This window comes from Nerophis ophidion, linkage group LG27 (assembly GCF_033978795.1).
Source record: "Nerophis ophidion isolate RoL-2023_Sa linkage group LG27, RoL_Noph_v1.0, whole genome shotgun sequence".
Lineage (NCBI taxonomy): Eukaryota > Metazoa > Chordata > Actinopteri > Syngnathiformes > Syngnathidae > Nerophis > Nerophis ophidion.
This window is the reverse complement of record NC_084637.1, coordinates 16,743,629-16,762,918: the sequence shown is the minus strand read 5'-3', so window position 1 is coordinate 16,762,918 and position 19,290 is coordinate 16,743,629. Positions and strand designations below refer to the sequence as shown.

General features: G+C 43.2%; 1 protein-coding gene across 2 annotated transcripts in view; it reads left to right on the top strand.

The window, feature by feature from the left end:
• The window catches only part of tubgcp3 (tubulin gamma complex component 3), a 35,292-nt gene extending 23,979 nt beyond the window's left edge, over positions 1-11,313 (top strand). For both annotated transcript variants that reach the window (XM_061889130.1, XM_061889129.1), the window contains 6 exons: positions 407-495; positions 596-727; positions 9,062-9,202; positions 9,258-9,374; positions 9,451-9,545; positions 10,813-11,313. In XM_061889130.1, coding sequence (XP_061745114.1) covers positions 407-495; positions 596-727; positions 9,062-9,202; positions 9,258-9,374; positions 9,451-9,545; positions 10,813-10,879 — 641 coding nt within the window. In that variant the 3' untranslated portion in view covers positions 10,880-11,313. The remainder of the gene's footprint in view (positions 1-406; positions 496-595; positions 728-9,061; positions 9,203-9,257; positions 9,375-9,450; positions 9,546-10,812) is intronic.
• The last annotated feature ends 7,977 nt before the right edge of the window (positions 11,314-19,290 follow it).

Genomic DNA, 19,290 nt, shown 5'->3' with positions numbered 1-19,290 from the left:
ATGACAAAAACGTCCCTTTTTCATGACAAAGAGAAAAAAAAAAAAAAAGGACCCCCCCACCCGGGCCGCGGGACAAATTATTAAGCGTTGACCGGTCCGCGGATACAAAAAGGTTGGGGACCACTGCTGTAGGAGACACCTACAAAAGTCTGAATGCAGAACAATACATTTTACATGAGTTTTTAAAACTACTGCAATTGTTTGTACTACATGATATTGTAGTATTATTATTATTATTTTTAATCCAATTTAAGATGTTTGTGGAGAGTCAAGCACGGCTTAAATTGACTACAATTCATTTCAACGGGCGGGGCGGCTTTGATATACAAGCTCGGTAGTAAGATGAGGTACTTCTGTAACTTATCTTGTACAAGGTTGATCTTTGGGTGCTCGGGTTACCTTCCAGAGCTGTCGGGCGTGCTGCATCAGTGTCACATCCTGGCGTCTGAGATGGTCCACTTCATCCACCAGATGCAGTATTACATCACCTTTGAGGTCAGGACATGAGCGGGGGACCAATGTAGACTCTGTTAGAGGCAGTTTATTAAAAAGGAACGGCGTCATATCTAAATCTGCTTTTATGTGTGGGTGGAAGGTGCTGGAATGTTCCTGGGACGAGCTGTGGAACAAAGTACAGCAGGCGCAGGACCTGGACCACATAATAGCTGCACATGAAGTCTTCCTGGACACCATCATCTCAAGATGCTTGTTGGACAATAACAGCAGGGTAACACAAACACACATACACACACAGGCCTGGGTCGATATTCGATAAGTCAATTAAAGGGCTACTGAAATGAGATTTTCTTATTTAAACGGGGATAGCAGGTCCATTCTATGTGTCATACTCGATCATTTCGCGATATTGCCATATTTTTGCTGAAAGGATTTAGTAGAGAACATCGACGATAAAGTTGGCAACTTTTGGTCGCTAATAAAAAAGCCTTGCCTTTACCGGAAGTCTCATACGATGTGCGCGTGACGTCACGGGTTGTAGAGCTCCTCACATCCTCACATTGTTTACAATCATAGCCAGCAGCAGCTAGAGCTATTTGGACCGAGGAAGCGCCAATTTCCCCATTAATTTGAGCGAGGATGAAAGATTTGTGGATGAGGAAATTTAGAGTGAAGGACTAGGAAAAAAAACAAACATTTAAAATTAAAAAAAGGTGATTGCAGTGGGAGCGATTCCGATGTTATTAGACACATTTACTAGGATAATTCTGGAAAATCCCTTATCTGCCTATTGTGTTGCTAGTGTTTTAGTGAGATTAAATAGTACCTGAAAGTCGGAGGGGTGTGGCCACGGCTGTGTTGACCGCCAGAGTCTCTGAGGGAAGTCACGCAGCTGCAGCAGGACGGAAGCTCCGCTGATGTCTCCGGTAAGAGCCGACTTATTACCACAATTCACCAAAAACTGCCGGTTGGCATGTAGTCGGGATCCATGTTCGCTTGACCGCTCTGTTCCATAGTAAAGTTTCACCTTCGGGAATTTTAAACAAGGAAACACCGGCTGTGTTTGTGTGGCTAAAGGCTAAAAGTTTCCCACCTCCATCTTTCTACTTTGACTTCTCCATTATTAATTGAACAAATTGCAAAAGATTCAGCAACACAGATGTCCAAAATACTGTGTAATTATACGATTAAAGCAGACTACTTATAGCTTGGATCGGGCTGGAAAATAATGTCCGCTACAACCCGAGACATCAAACGCTCGCGTCATCATACCGCAACGTTCTCAACAGGACACTTGGCGGGAAATTTAAAATTGCAATTTAGTAAACTAAAAAGGCCGTATTGACATGTGTTGCAATGTTAATATTTCATCATTGATATATAAACTATCAGACTGCGTGGTCGGTAGTAGTGGGTTTCAGTAGGCCTTTAACCGGACAACTTAAATGAAAATGAAGTTGGTAAGTTTGCCAGCCTCGATTCTCTCGTCATGTGTATGGGTCATTACAGCAGCTGCGTGCGTTTGTTCTACATGTACATAAACGGTAATAAGCTCTGTATTACCCTATCAAATTAAAATGATCGAAAAACTGCGATTGATAACACGATAAAATTATGGCGACCAGCTAGCGTTAGCTTGCTAGCTATCTTAAATGCTGATGTGAAAACGTTGAGAAATGTCATTCCCCAATTTAAACTTGTACAAACACATTGTTGTCCAAAGCAGGGTTTTGCAACCTTTTTTGAGCCAAGGCACATTTTTTTCATTGAAAAAATCCAGAGGCACACCACCAGCACAAAATATTAAAAAAAATGAAGTCAATATTGACAATAAAAAGTTGTTCACGCAATTGTTGGATAAGAATTCAAACCATAACAAAGCATGCATCACTATGGCTTTTACTGTCCTGACCTGTCACATGACACCGTGACTTATTGAGTTTTTTTGTGTTTTCCTGTGTGTAGTGTTTTAGTTCTTGTCTTGCACTCCTATTTTAGTGGCCTTTCCCCTTTTGTTGGTATTTATCTGTAGCAGTTTCATGTCTTTTTTGAGCGGCTATTCATCGTTGTTTTAGCAATCAAAGCTATTCAAGTTGTGCGGACGCTATTTTTCTTTGTGTGAACATTGTTGATTGTCATGTTATGTACGGATGTACTTTGTGGACGCCATCTATGCTCCACACGCTCTAAGTCTTTGCTGTCATCCAGCATCCTGTTTTTGTTTACTTTGCAGCCAGTTCAGTTTTAGTTTCATTTTGCATAGCCAGCCCTCAGCTTCAATACCTTTTCTTAGCGGCATTGATTGATTGATACTTTTATTAGTAGATTGCACAGTACAGTACATATTCCGTACAATTGACCACTAAATGGTAACACCCGAATAAGTTTTTCAACTTGTTTAAGTCGGGGTCCACGTTAATCACTCACCGTTTGTTTATTTTTGGTTTAAGCATTAGATCAGGGGTACGGAACCTATGGCTCTAGAGCCAGATGTGGCTCTTTGATGACTGCATCTGGCTCTCAGATAAATCTTAGTTGGCATGCTTAACACTATAATTAATGAATAATTCTGCTGGTAATCACAGTGTTAAAAATAACATTCAAAATATAAAACATTCTCATGCATTTTAATCCATTCATCCATTTTCTACCGCACCTGTTCAAGATGTCGCATTATTGGTAAGAATTGTTTTATTTATTATCTGTTAGCTTCAGAATAAAAATCATATTAAAAATAATAGGAGACTTAATGTACTCTAAAAATGTTATTATTAATTAAAAATGCATGCATTCTGGGGCGGCATGGCGTACTGGGTAGAGCGGCCGTGCCAGAAACCTGAGGGTTGCAGGTTCGCTCCCCGCCTATTGACATCCAAATCGCTGCCGTTGTGTCCTTGGGCAGGACACTTCACCCTTGCCCCCAGTGACACTCACACTGGTGAATGAATGATGAATGAATGATAGGTGGTGGTCGGAGGGCCCGTAGGCGCAAATTGGCCATTATTATTATTATTTATTTGTATTCCGTGTTAACACATATTATATGGCTCTCACGGGCCATATAATATTTGGCTTTCATGGCTCTCTCGGCCAAAAAGGTTCCCGACCCCTGCATTAGATCATACTTGCCAACCTTGAGACCTCCGATTTCGGGAGGTGGGGGGGCATGGTCTGGGGTGGGAAGGAGGCGTTGTTGGGGTGGGGGGCGTGGTTAAGAGGGGAGGAGTATAATTCACCAACTCGAGTATTTCATATATATTTATATATATATATATATGTCTGAAATGCTTGACTTAAAGTGAATTCTAGCTATATATATTTATTTCATTATATATATAAATAAAATAATGAGTTGAATTTCTGACGGCACCTATCAAATACACAGTATTAAAAACACAGTTGTTCTACTAACTATACTGTGCTTGCTGGTTACTAAAAAAAACAAAAAAAAACACTTACCTTTCACTATTTGATTAACCTTTGTTCTGCCATTTGCGTACTGGCGAGCGATCTCCGAATCCGGGAACATATATCACGGATTTGTTGTTGACATCCGCAAATGAGAACGGGATGTTGCTTCCAGCTATCAGCATAGCCATCTTTGTCTCAGCATAAGTTACACCATCGGGTCTCCATTTTGCGAGGTGGCCCATAATACTGGGTTGTGAACGATGCTGCGCTGCGGACGCTTTGTGCTTCGCCGTTCATGGCTGAGTATATCCGTTAGGCCGCCGTGTTCAATGGAGAAGTCTGTTCTACAAAATTTACAGGCAACATACCTTCGAACTCTTCTGGATAAACTGAAATTCTTGTTTCCAATCGTTCTGGAACTTGCAAGCGTATTTCTTCATTTTGCTCGTCGACGGTGTAATATATTGGGTTGGAGTCAATAACCAGGCGCCATGATGAAGTTACGTCTCTTTACTGTGGGCTTCAGAACAGACTCTCTAATGCATGTTCCTTTACCGCACTTAAATGTAGAATATATTTACATTCTATTCTATTCTATGTACAGTAGATGGCAGTATTGTCCTGTTTAAGAGGGTCACAACATTGCTGAGTCAGATTCTCATGGAGCTGGAGGGAGCATGGCTTCCAGCTCCGCCTGAATTTCGGGAGATTTCGGGAGAAAATCTGTCCCGGGAGGTTTTCGGAGAGTCACTGAATTGCGGGAGTCTCCCGGAAAATCCGGGAGGGTTGGCAAGTATGCATTAGATACCTTTTTACCTGCACGCTGGCTCCCGCTGTCGTCTGCATATTGTGATGGACACAAACCATGTCCCCAACTTTACAAAGCAATTAGCTACCTTCTGCCACCTACTGATATGTAAGAGTATTACACGGTTACTCCGCCGAGCTCTAGACAGCAGAGACACTCAACAACAGCACATTTGCGGATTATAATTACTGGTTTGCATAAAATATTTTTTACCCAATTAGGTGAAAATACATAATCTCCCACGGCACACCAAACAATATCTCACGGCACACTGGTTGAAAAACACTGGTCTAAACAAGTAAGATACAGTATTGACATTAAACATAAAGGCTGTGCTGTTTTTGGACAAATTTATCAATATAAACTCTGTAATGTCAAGCTGAAACGGACTGACACGGATTCTGTTTTTATTGTTATTTAAAAAAAAAAACATCCTAAAATGATTACAAGTTAAAATGGAAGAAAATACATATTTAAATACCTAAAAATAATATGGCTCTTATGAAGCCAGAACAATATTACATTTTTCCTCTGCCAAGAAACTATATTGTGTGTCCATTTATTTTAGTTGCTAAAACAATACCACTTGGTTAAAAGATTTTAGCGTGTCTATAATTACTTCTTGAGCACATTAAACACCACAATAATAACTGTGAACATTTTGGTCCCAAAAACTTTGTTTTGGTTGTTTATATTTGAGGGTCCCCCACTCCCTTCTGAACAGAGACAGAACCTTTTTATAGATTTTTGGTTTTGATTTTTATTCAAGCGCTACATTTTTATATGTGTATATATATATATATATATATTTTTTTTTTATTTATTTTTTTTTTAAGTAGGGCTGTCAAAGTTAACGGAATATTGTGTAAATTGTTTGGTGGTGTCCTTAATACAGGATGATTAGCAGGCTTAATGTTACATTGAATTAATAAATACAGAAAGTTAAAACATTGCCATGCAGGAATATGAAGACTATTAGCTATCACAACATGTAATGTACAGAATATCAGAAGCATTTATTCAGGTAAAAATATCTAAGACTACATTATTAAACATCTTTGACGATCAGAGTATGATCGTAACAATCCAATTTTGTTGTTATTAATGCTTGAAACTAGTATGTAAACATGGGAGTGTAGCTCCTTCTCTGAATGCAAATGCAACTAAAGCAAGAATACAAATTGTGAATTCCAACAAATTACAAAATCTGGCAAGACACCAACACACTGCATTTATTTATTTTGTCATTAAAAGTGTGTTTGTCCTTTTTGTTTTGAACTCTCTAAAAAAGCACAATGTTTAAAACATATTTCATTAAAGTAAATTATTAGTTCAGTCATGGTGTCAAAACTTGAAAAATACACTATATTGCCAAAAGTATTTGGTCACCCATCCAAATAATCAGAATTAGGTGTCCTACTCACTTGGCCCGGCCACAGGTGTATAAAATCAAGCACTTAGGCATGGAGACTGTCTCTACAAACATTTATGAAAGAATGGGCCGCTCTCAGGAGCTCAGTCATTTCCAGTGTGGAACTAGGATGCCAGCTGTGCAACAAATCCAGTCGTGAAATTTCTATGCTCCTAAATATTACAAAGTCAACTGTCGGCTTTATTACAAGAAAATGGAAGAGTTTGGGAACAACAGCAACTCAGCCACCAAGTGGTAGGCCGTGTAAACTGACAGAGAAGGGTCGGCGGATGCTGAAACGCATAGTGCAAAGAGGTCGCTAACTTTCTGCACTGTCAGTTGCCACAGATCTCCAAACTTCATGTGACTTTCCAATTAGCCCACGTACAGTACGCAGAGAGCTTCATGGAATGGGTTTCTATGGCCGAGCAGCTGCATCTAAGCCATACATCACCAAGTCCAATGCAAAGCTTGGGATGCAGTGGTGTAAAGCACGTCGCCACTGGACTCTGGAGCAGTGGAGACGCCTTCTCTGGAGTGATGAATCACAATTTTCCATCTGGCAATCTGATGGACGAGTCTGGCTTTGGAGGTTGCCAGGAGAACGGTGTGAAATTTGGAGGAGGAGCAATTATGATGTGGGGTTGTTTTTCAGGAGTTGGGCTAGGCCCCTTACTTCCAGTGAAAGGAACTTTGAATGCTACAGGATACCAAAACATTTTGGACAATTCCATGCTCCCAGTCTTTTGGGAACAGTTTGGAGCGGGCCACTTCCTTTTCCAATATGACTGTGCACCAGTCCACAAAGCAAGGTCCATAAAGACATGGATGAAAGAGTCTGGTGTGGATGAACTTGACTGGCCTGCACAAAGTCTTGACCTGAACCCAGTAGAAAAACATTTGGGATGAATTACAATGGAGACCAACATCCAACATCAGTGTGTGTGACCTCACCAATGCGCTTTTGGAAGAATGGTGGAAAATTCCTATAAACACACTCCGCAACATTTTGGGGAGCCTTTCTAGAAGAGATGAAGCTGTAATAGCTGTAAAAGACGGACCAACATTATATTGAACCCTATGGGTTAGGAATGGGATGGCACCTGAAGTTCATATGTGAGTCAAGGCAGGTGGCCAAATACTTTTGGCAATATAGTGTATGAGAAATACAAGCGTATTGCATTTGAAAGGGAGTACTTGCTGTATTATGTACAAACCCTGTTTCCATATGAGTTGGGAATTTGTGTTAGATGTAAATATAAACGGAATACAATGATTTCCAAATCCTTTTCAACCCATATTCAGTTGAATGTCAAAGACAACATATTTGATGTTCAAACTCATAAACTTTATTTTTTTTTGCATATAATAATTAACTTAGAATTTTATGGCTGCAACACGTGCCAAAGTAGTTAGGAAAGGACATGTTCACCACTGTGTTACATCACCGTTTCTTTTAACAACACCCCATAAACGTTTGGGAACTGAGGAAACTACTTTTTGAAGCTTTGAAAGTGGAATTCTTTCCCATTCTTGTTTTATGAAGAGCTTCAGTCGTTCAACAGTCCGGGTCTCCGCTGTCGTATTTTAGGCTTCATAATGCGCCACACATTTTTGATGGGAGACAGGTCTGGAATGCAGGCGGTCAAGGAATGTACCCGCACTCTTTTTATATGAAGCCACGCTGTTGTAACACTTGTCTTGCTGAAATAAGCAGGGGCGTCCATGATAACGTTGCTTGGATGACAACATATGTTGCTCCAAAACCTGTATGGACCATTCAGCATTAATGGTGCCTTCACAGATGTGTAAGTTACCCATGCCTTGGGCACTAATACACCCCCATACCATCACAGATGCTGGCTTTTGAACTTTGCGCCTATAACAATCCAAATGGTTAATTTCCTCTTTGTTCCGGAGGATACCACGTCCTCTGTTTCCAAATATAATTTGAAATGTGGACTCGTCAGACCACAGAACACTTTTCCACTTTGCATCAGTCCATCTTAGATGAGCTCCGGCCCAGCCAAGCCGGCGGCGTTTCAGGATATTGTTGATAATTAGGTTTGGCTTTGCATAGTAGAGTTTTAACTTGCACTTACAGATGTAGCGACCAACTGTAGTTACTGACAGTGGTTTTATGAAATGTTCCTGAGCCCATGTGGTGATATCGTTCACACTGATGTCGGTTTTTGATGCAGTACCGCCTGCGGGATCAAAAGTCCATAATATCGCTTACGTGCAGTGATTTCTCCAAATTCTCTGAACTTTTTAATGATTTTACGGACATTAGATGGTAAAATCCCTAAATGTCTTGCAATAGCTCGTTGAGAAATGTTGTTCTAAAACTGTTTGACAATTTTTGCTTACAAAGTGGTGACCCTCGCCCCATTCTTGTTTGTGAAAGACTTAGCATTTCATGGAAGCTGCTTTTATACCCAATCATGGCACCCATTTGTTACCAATTAGCCTGTTCACCTGTGGGATGTTCAAAATAAGTGTTTGATGAGCATTCCTCAACTTTATTAGTATTTATTGCCACCTTTCTAAACTTCTTTTTCACGTGTTGCTGGCATCAAATTCTAAAGTTAATGATTATTTGCACCAATTTTTTTTTTATCAGTTTAAACATCAAATATGTTGTCTTTGTAGCATATTCAACTGAATATGGGTTGAAAATGATTTGCAAATCATTGTATTCCGTTTATATTTACATCTAACACAATTTCCCAACTCATACTGAAAACAAAGTTTCAATGTACTTATGCAATGACAATAAAGACCTACCTACCTACCTATGGAAACGGGGTTTGTATTCTAATTACCTCACTAATTAATTTGGTCTCAAAAACTAACAGCAATAATATTGTTTATCGGCAATAATTTGTAGGTCAATATATCGTGGCGCAAAACTTGTAATGGGCCCAGGCCTACACACACACGGTCTGTAGAAAATAAAAAATTTTCTTTTGTAGTCCCTCTTGAACCAGCTGAGAGCCATCTTTGACCAAATCATCGAGTTCCAGAACGCTCAGGACTCTCTTTACCGCGCCGCACTGGAGGAGCTCGCCCTGCAGCTGGAGTTTGAGGCGAGGAAGGAGAAGAACCAGGCGGAGGTAAGAGAGTTGAGGAGGAGATGAATGTCGGAGTTGACTTACGTGTCTGGTCCAGGGTCAGTGGGGGGTCACGGCCAAACAGGAAGAGGAGGAGAAGGCGAGGATTCGGGAGTTTCAGAAAACGATACCAAAGATGTGCTCGCAGGTCCGCATCCTCACACACTTCTACCAGGTAGCGTCTCCCGCAAGCAGACTCTGCATGGCTGCACTTGTCCTTGTCCTCCTTCACGTCTTCAATTTGTCCTCAGAGTATAGTCCAGCAGTTCTTGGTGCTCCTCACCACCAGCACCGACGAGAGTCTTCGTTTCCTCAGCTTCAGACTGGACTTCAACGAACATTACAGGTACCAGGACTTAGGCCAGGGTTACAGGAGGGATGCGTACTGCCAAGTTAAAGACCTACTGAAATGAGATTTTCTTATTCAAACGGGGATAGCAGGTCCATTCTATGTGTCATACCTGATCATTTTGCCATATTTTTGCTGAAAGGATTTAGTAGAGAACGTCCACGATAAAGTTCGCAACTTTTGATCGCTAATAAAAAAGCCTTGCCCGTACCGGAAGTAGCAGACGATGTGCGTGTGACGTCACGGGTTGTGGAGCTTCTCACATCCCCACATTGTTTACAATCATGGCCACCAGCAGCGAGAGCGATTCGGACCGAGAAAGCAACGATTTTTCCATTAATTTGAGCAAGGATGAAAGATCCGTGGATGAGGAAAGTGAAAGTGAAGGACTAGAAAAAAAAAAAAGACGAGGGCAGTGGGAGCGATTCAGATGTTATTAGACACATTTATTAGGATAATTCTGGAAAATACCTTATCTGCTTATTGTGTTACTAATGTTTTAGTGAGGTTATATGGTCTTTTCCTGTACAACCTGAAGGTCGGCCCCGCACCTTTCTTCAGCACCAGTCGACGGGTGGTGGCGATGCCCATCTCTGGCCTTCGCAAGGGACCCTCTTCAAAACACGATCTTTCGAAATGATCGCTGCATAACACACTGTACTTTGTGTGTGCGGTCCAATCCAACTGTGTTCGCTTGACATCTCTGTTCCATAGTAAAGCTTCACCGTCATCTTTCGGGAATGTAAACAATGAAACACCGGCTGTGTTTGTGTTGCTAAAGGCGGCCGCAATACACCGCTTCCCACCTACAGCTTTCTTCTTTGACGTCTCCATTATTCATTGAACAAATTGTAAAAAATTCAGCAACACAGATGTCCATAATACTGTGGAATTACGCGGTGAAAAAAGACGACTTATAGCTGTGAACGGTGCTGGAACAAAATGCCATCATACCGCAACGTTTTAGCATGATACTTCTGTGCGAAATTTAAAATTGCAATTTAGTAAACTAAATTGGCATGTGTTGCAATATTTCATCATTGATATATAAACTATCAGACTGCGTGGTCGGCAGTAGTGGGTTTCAGTAGGCCTTTAAGTTATAAAAGTACTTTTTATTTTTTTATTCGTACGTTTTCCACTAACTGATTATGGGCATTGTTTTAGCACCAACAGTGTCGATTTGTCAGTGATTTTTGATAATATGCAAGCGATACACAAACCTTCCTTTTGCATACATACTTACTGACCGTATCGTCCTCAGGGCCAGAGAGCCGAGGTTGCGTGCGTCGCTAGGAGCCACACGGGGGCGACGGCTGTCCAATATCTGACCTTTAAACTTTTGGAACAACGAGTAGGAAACGACAAAGAGGACCACCAGCACTTGACTCCAACATGATGTCCTGCACTCAACCATCTCTGGCCACATCCCGTTGGGAGACCCAGGAAAGTGAAAACAACAACAAAAAATCAGCCTTACTGATGGAAAACATGTTGTTCCTCTGCATGGGTGCCAAGTTGAGGCGTGTGCGTGTGTGTACAGTATGTGTGTAATGTATGCATATGTGTACAGTATGTGTGTAATGTATGCATATGTGCATACAGTATGTGTGTACATATTAAACAGTATGCGTAAACTGCATGCATACAGTGGGGCAAAAAGGTATTTAGTCAGCCACCGATTGTGCAAGTTCTCCCACTTAAAATGATGACAGAGGTCTGTAATTTTCATCATAGGTACATTTCAACTGTGAGAGACAGAATGTGAAAAAAATATCCAGGAATTCACATTGCAGGAATTTTTAAGAATTTATTTGTAAATTATGGTGGAAAATAAGTATTTGGTCAACCATTCAAAGCTCTCACTGATGGAAGGAGGTTTTGGCTCAAAATCTCACGATACATGGCCCCATTCATTCTGTCCTTAACACGGATCAATCGTCCTATCCCCTTAGCAGAAAAACAGCCCCAAAGCATGATGTTTCCACCACTATGCTTCACAGTAGGTATGGTGTTCTTGGGATGCAACTCAGTATTCTTTTTCCTCCAAACACGACGAGTTGAGTTTATACCAAAATGGATACATGGATGATACAGCAGAGGATTGGGAGAATGTCATGTGTTCAGATGAAACCAAAATAGAACTCTTTCTGCTAAGGGGACAGGACGATTGATCCGTGTTAAGGAAACAATGAATGGGGCCATGTATCGTGAGATTTTGAGCCAAAACCTCCTTCCATCAGTGAGAGCTTTGAATGGTTGACCAAATACTTATTTTCCACCATAATTTACAAATCTTTAAAATTCCTGCAATGTGAATTCCTGGATTTTTTTTCACATTCTGTCTCTCACAGTTGAAGTGTACCTATGATGAAAATTACAGACCTCTGTCATCATTTTAAGTGGCTGACTAAATACTTTTTTGCCCCACTGTATGCATACAGTATGCATATGTGTATACTGTATGCAAATGTGTGTACAGTGTGTATACTGTGTGCGTATGTGTAAACAGTATGCATACATGTGTACAGTATGCATATAAGAGCAAGACGGCGACACTTATGAGTTCAATTTTCTATATTTTGCATTTTATTGACGCAATTTGTCAGTGGTACAGTAGCAGTGTACGGGCCGGAGGTGAACAAAGTCACAGTGGACTTTCACAATCATGCGCACGACCTCTTGTGTTGACGTTTAAAAGTATTGACAAGCTGTTCAAGTGAAACCCAACAACCTTTTTTTTTAATAAGGAGTTAATTCTGACTAGCAAGGGTGGTTAGCGGCAATATTAAGTGGAGTTGGCAAACCTTACTATAATACCTCAGATTTAAAAGCAAAAAAAGAAAGAAAAGAAATAGATAATCATCACTTGTCATCAAGTGGAACATAAATGTTTTTTATGGGATTTTTTTTTAATGGTCATTGAAGATTGGTGCTGCACGTGTAAATAAGTGACATGATGCTGAAACTGGCTGTGCTTTCTGTCTTCTACATTGTGCACATGCACATCCCGTCATGTGTAAACTCCAAGCAGCTCACGTTGCGTTCAATAAAGTCATGTTTTTAAAGTTGCTGTTGACTTGTTTCTACTCGTTACTACCGTCACTTGGTGTAAAGACAAGGAGTACTTTGGATTCTAGGGTATGATTTTTTGTTATTATCCATCCATCTTCTCCCGCTTATCCAAGGTCGGGTTGCGGGGGCAGCAGCCTAAGCAGGGAAGCCCAGACTTCCCTCTCCCCAGCCACTTCATCCAGCTCTTCCCGGGGCGTTCCCAGGCCAGCCGGGAGACATAGTCTTCCCAACATGTCCTGGGTCTTCCCCGTGGTCTCTTACCGGTTGGACGTGCCCTAAACACCTCCCTAGGGAGGCGTTCGGGTGGCATCCTGACCAGATGCCCGAACCACCTCATCTGGCTCCTCTCCATGTGGAGGAGCAGCGGCTTTACTTTGAGCTAACCCCGGATGGCAGATCTTCTCACCCTACAGTGGGGCAAAAAAGTATTTAGTCAGCCACCGATTGTGCAAGTTCTCCCACTTAAAATGATGACAGAGGTCTGTAATTTTCATCATAGGTACACTTCAACTGTGAGAAACAGAATGTGAAAAAAAATCCAGGAATTCCCATTGTAGGAATTTTAAAGAATTTATTTGTAAATTATGGTGAAAAAAACAAGTATTTGGTCAACCATTCAAAGCTCTCACTGATGGAAGGAGGTTTTGGCTCAAAATCTCACGATACATGGCCCCATTCATTCTTTCCTTAACACGGATCAATCGTCCTGTCCCCTTAGCAGAAAAAAAAGGCCCCAAAGCATGATGTTTCCACCCCCATGCTTCACAGTAGGTATGGTGTTCTTGGGATGCAACTCCGTATTCTTCTTCCTCCAAACACAACGAGTTGAGTTTATACCAAAAAGTTATATTTTGGTTTAATCTGACCACATGACATTCTCCCAATTCTCTGCTGGATTGTCCATGTGCTCTCTGGCAAACTTCAGACGGGCCTGGACATGCACTGGCTTAAGCAGGGGGACACGTCTGGCACTGCAGGATTTGATTCCCTGTTGGCGTAATGTGTTATTGATGGTAACCTTTGGTCCCATCTCACTGCAGGTCATTCACCAGGTCCCCCGTGTGGTTCTGGGATTTTTGCTCACCGTTCTCGTGATCATTTTGACCCCACGGGATGAGATCTTGCGTGGAGCCCCAGATCGAGGGAGATTATCAGTGGTCTTGTATGTCTTCCATTTTCTGATAATTGCTCCCACAGTTGATTTTTTCACAGCAAGCTGCTTGCCTATTGTAGATTCACTCTTCCCAGTCTGGTGCAGGTCTACAATTATTTTCCTGGTGTCCTTCGACAGCTCTTTTGTCTTGGCCATAGTGGAGTTTGGAGTCTGACTGTTTGAGGCTGTGGACAGGTGTCTTTTATACAGATAACGAGTTCAAACAAGTGCCATTAATACAGGTAACGAGTGGAGGACAGAAGAGCTTCTTAAGGAAGAAGTTACAGGTCTGTGAGAGCCAGAGATCTTCCTTGTTTGAAGTGACCAAATACTTATTTTCCACCATAATTTACAGATAAATTCTTTAAAATTCCTACAATGTGAATTCCTGGATTTTTTTTTCACATTCTGTTTTTCACAGTTAAAGTGTACCTATGATGAAAATTACAGACCTCTGTCATCATTTTAAGTGGGAGAACTTGCACAATCGGTGGCGGACTAAATACTATTTTGCCCCCACCCTATCTCTAAGGGAGAGCCCCGCCACCCGGCGGAGGAAACTAATTTCGGCCGCTTGTACCCGTGATCTTGTCCTTTCGGTCATAACCCAAAGCTCATGACCATAGGTGAGGATGGGAACGTAGATCGACCGGTAAATTGAGAGCTTTGCCTTCCGGCTCAGCTCCTTCTTCACCACAACGGATTGATACAACGTCCGCATTACTGAAGACGCCGCACCGATCCGCCTGTCGATCTCACGATCCACTCTTCCCCCACTCGTGAACAAGACTCCGAGGTACTTGAACTCCTCCACTTGGGGCAGGGTCTCCTCCCCAACCCGGAGATGGCAGTCCACCCTTTTCCGGCGAGAACCATGGACTCGGATTTGGAGGTGCTGATTCTCATCCCGGTCGCTTCACACCCAGCTGCGAACCGATCCAGTGAGAGCTGAAGATCTTGGCCAGATGAAGCCATCAAGACCACATCATATGCAAAAAGCAGAGACCTAATCCTGCGGTCACCAAACCAGATACCCTCAACGCCTTGATTGCGCCTAGAAAAGTTATGACAATTAAATTTTCGTCTTAAAATTTAATTCTCTAAGCTTGTATCCTTTCGGTACAACCTCCCGTGTGTCAATATAGTTGTTTCACTTTGACACATTGGGCCTAAATCTATGAGAATTATAACTACCGTATTTCCTTGAATTGCAGCCGGGGCGCTAATTAATTTAAAACCTCTTTTCACTCCTGCGCTTACCAAAGGCATGCGGTAAAAGTAAGCATGCGCTAATTATTTTAAAACCTCTTCGCACTCCGGCACTTACCAAAGGTATGCAGTAAAAAATTTAGTGTGATGTAAGCTTGGACCTTAAATCCTACTGAATAGCTCTTAATCTTCTTCCCTTTATGCAATTTCAAATTACCGGTTTTGAAATCAGCCACCTCCATTTTGAAAATGATGACAGGGGAAGTGTCACTAGTGACGTCATGAGTTTGACCAGGCGGTAATACTAAGCCTGCGCTAATTATTTTGGGAACCGAGTTTGACCTTTGACCCGGCAGTAATTCAAGGCAGGCGCATACTATATGCCCTGCGGCAATTCAACGAAATACGGTATACAAAATGTCACACATGTATAATGAAACTTTTATGACAAAATATGCAAATGTGAAAAGTATCATTAAAAACAGTCAGCTAGTCAGCAAACATACCAACAATATTAAATAATATTAATTAGGGGTACGCAACCAAATCATGATTCTTATTTATCCCAAATGCAAACTGATTCATCATTTTAAAAATTCGATTTAGAATTTAAAAAAAGAAAACATTGTATAAGAATACATTTTTTAAAGTACATTTTTAAGCCATATAAAGGTTGTGCACCCCTAATTATTATCAGTTCAGCACCTCCAAGTCCGAGTCCATGGTTCTCGATTGGAAAAGGGTGGAGTGCCATCTCCGGGTTGGGGAGGAGACCCTACCCCAAGTGGAGGAGTTCAAGTACCTCTGAGTTTTGTTCACGAGTGGGGGAAGAGTGGATCGTGAGATCGACAGGCGGATCGGTGCGGCGTCTTCAGTAATGCGGACGCTGTATCGATCCGTTGTGGTGAAGAAGGAGCTGAGCCGGAAGGCAAAGCTCTCAATTTACCGGTCGATCTACATTCCCATCCTCACCTATGGTCATGAGCTTTGGGTCATGACCGAAAGGACAAGATCACGGGTACAAGCGGCCGAAATTAATTTCCTCCACCAGGTGGCAGGGCTCTCAATTAGAGATAGGGTGAGAAGTTCTGCCATCCGGGAGGAACTCAAAGTAAAGCCGCTGCTCCTCCACATCGAGAGGAGCCAGATGAGGTGGTTCTGGCATCTGGTCAGGATGCCACCCGAACGCCTCCCTAGGGAGGTGTTTAGGGCACATCCAACCGGTAGGAGACCACAGGGAAGACCCAGGACATGTTGGGAAGACTATGTCTCCCGGCTGGCCTGGGAACACCTCGGGATCCCCCGGGAAGAGCTGGACGAAGTGGCTGGGGAGATGGAAGTCTGGGCTTCCCTGCTTAGGCTGTTGCCCCCGCGACCCGACCTCGGATAAGCGGAAGAAGATGGATCGATGGTTTTTAGGCCATCTAAAAGGAGTTTTCCTAACCTGTTTTGAAAAAGTTTCATTGTAATTATTATACTGAATAATCAATCAATCAATGATTATTTATATAGCCCTAAATCACTAGTGTCTCAAAGGGCTGCACAAACCACAAAGACATCCTCGGTAGAGCCCACATAAGGGCAAGGAAAACTCACACCCAGTGGGACGTCGGTGACAACGATGACTATGAGAAACCTTGAAGAGGACCGCATATGTGGGAAATGGATGTTGAGCGGGTCTAACATGATACTGTGAAAGTTCAATCCATAGTGGATCCAACACAACCGTGAGAGTCCAGTCCAAAGTGGATCCAACACAGCAGCGAGAGTCCTGTCCACAGCGGAGCCAGCAGGAAACCATCCCAAGCGGAGGCGGATCAGCAGCGCAGGGATGTCCCCAGCTGATACACAGGCAAGCGGTCCATCCTGGGTCCCGACTCTGGACAGGCGGTCCATCCTCGGTCCCGACTCTGGACGAGCGGTCCATCCTGGGTCCCGACTGTGGACGAGCGGTCCATCCTGGGTCCCGACTGTGAACGAGCGGTCCATCCTGGGTCCCGACTGTGGACGAGCGGTCCATCCTGGGTCCCGACTGTGGACGAGCGGTCCATCCTGGGTCCCGACTCTGGACGGGCGGTCCATCCTGGGTCCCGACTCTGGACGAGCGGTCCATCCTGGGTCCCGACTCTGGACGGGCGGTCCATCCTGGGTCCCGATTCTGGACGAGCGGTCCATCCTGGGTCCCGACTCTGGACGAGCGGTCCATCCTGGGTCCCGACTCTGGACGGGCGGTCCATCCTGGGTCCCGACTCTGGACAGGCGGTCCATCCTGGGTCCCGAGTCTGGACGAGCGGTCCATCCTGGGTCCCGACTCTGGACGAGCGGTCCATCCTGGGTCCCGACTCTGGACGAGCGGTCCATCCTGGGTCCCGACTGTGGACGAGCGGTCCATCCTGGGTCCCGACTCTGGACGAGCGGTCCATCCTGGGTCCCGACTCTGGACGAGCGGTCCATCCTGGGTCCCGACTGTGGACGAGCGGTCCATCCTGGGTCCCGACTCTGGACGAGCGGTCCATCCTGGGTCCCGACTCTGGACGAGCGGTCCATCCTGGGTCCCGTCTGTGGACGAGCGGTCCATCCTGGGTCCCGACTTTGGACGAGCGGTCCATCCTGGGTCCCGACTGTGGACGAGCGGTCCATCCTGGGTCCCGACTCTGGACGAGCGGTCCATCCTGGGTCCCGACTTTGGACAGGCAGTACTTCATCCATGGCCATCGGTGGATGGATGTTTTTTAGGCCATTTAAGAGGAGTTTTCCTAACCCGTTTTGAAAAAGTTTCATTGTAATTATTATACCGAATAATAGATTGGGTGAATCGGTTGGAGTGGAGAATCAGGTGGAATCGATTCTAAAAGGAATCGTCACCCCAGGAATTGGAATGCCCAAAGATTCCATCCATTTTCTACCGCTTATTCCCTTTGGGGTCGTTGGTACCTATCTCAGCTACAATCAGGCGGAAAGCGGGGCACACCCTGGACAAGTCGCCACCTCATCGCAGTGCCCAAAGATTCTTACACCCTTAATAATGATTAAAACATGGCAAGTCTTCAAACAATTTAGTAGACTGAATATACACAAGTTTTGTTTCACCTCAATGAAGCAGAAGATCATTTAATATAATTTAAGTGTCAACTCAATCCGCAACCAAACATCTGCCAATGCTTAAAGGCCTACTGAAACCCACTACTACCCAGCACGCAGTCTGATAGTTTATATATCAATGATGAAATATTAACATTGCAACACATGCCAATACGGCCTTTTTAGTTTACTAAATTGCAATTTTAAATTTCCCGCGAAGTATCCTGTTGAGAACGTTGCGGTATGATGACGCGTGCGTTTGACGTCTCGGGTTGTAGCGGACATTATTTTCCAGCCCGATCCAAGCTATAAGTAGTCTGCTTTAATTGCATAATTACACAGTATTCTAGACATCTGTGTTGCTGAATCTTTTGCAATTTGTTCAATTAATAATGGAGAAGTCAAAGTAGAAAGATGGAGGTGGGAAACTTTTAGCCTTTAGCCACACAAACACAGCCGGTGTTTCCTTGTTTAATATTCCTGAAGATGAAGCTTTAATATGGATCAGAACGGTCAAGCGAACAAGGATCCTGACTACATGTCAACCGGCAGTTTTTGGTGAGAAAATTGTGGTAATAAGTCGGCTCTTACCGGAGACATCAGCGGAGCTTCCATCCTGCTGCAGCTGCGTGACTCCCCTCAGAGACTCTGGCGGTCAACACACCCGTGGAAACACCCCTCCGACTTTCAGGTACTATTTAATCTCACTAAAACACTAGCAACACAATAGGCAAATAAGGTTTTTTTCAGAATTATCCTAGTAAATGTGTCTAATAACATCTAAATCGCTCCCACTGCAATCGCCTTTTTTTTCTCTAGTCCTTCACTCTAAATTTCCTCATCCACGAATCTTTCATCCTCGCTCAAATGAATGGGGAAATTGTCGCTTTCTCGGTCCGAATCGCTCTAGCTGCTGGTGGCTATGATTGTAAACAATGTGAGGATGTGAGGAGCTCCACAACCCGTGACGTCACGCGCACATCGTCTGCTACTTCCAGTAAAGACAAGGCTTTTTTATTAGAGACCAAAAGTTGCAAACTTTATCGTCGATGTTCTCTACTAAATCCTTTCAGGAAAAATTATAGCAATGTCGCGAAATGACCAAGTATGACACATAGAATGGACCTAAAATCTCATTTCAGTAGGCCTTTAAAAGCAGATGCCTTCTTGATGACAAACTTATTGATCACCGGATTCTTTAAAGAGCCTAATAGGGTGCACAGG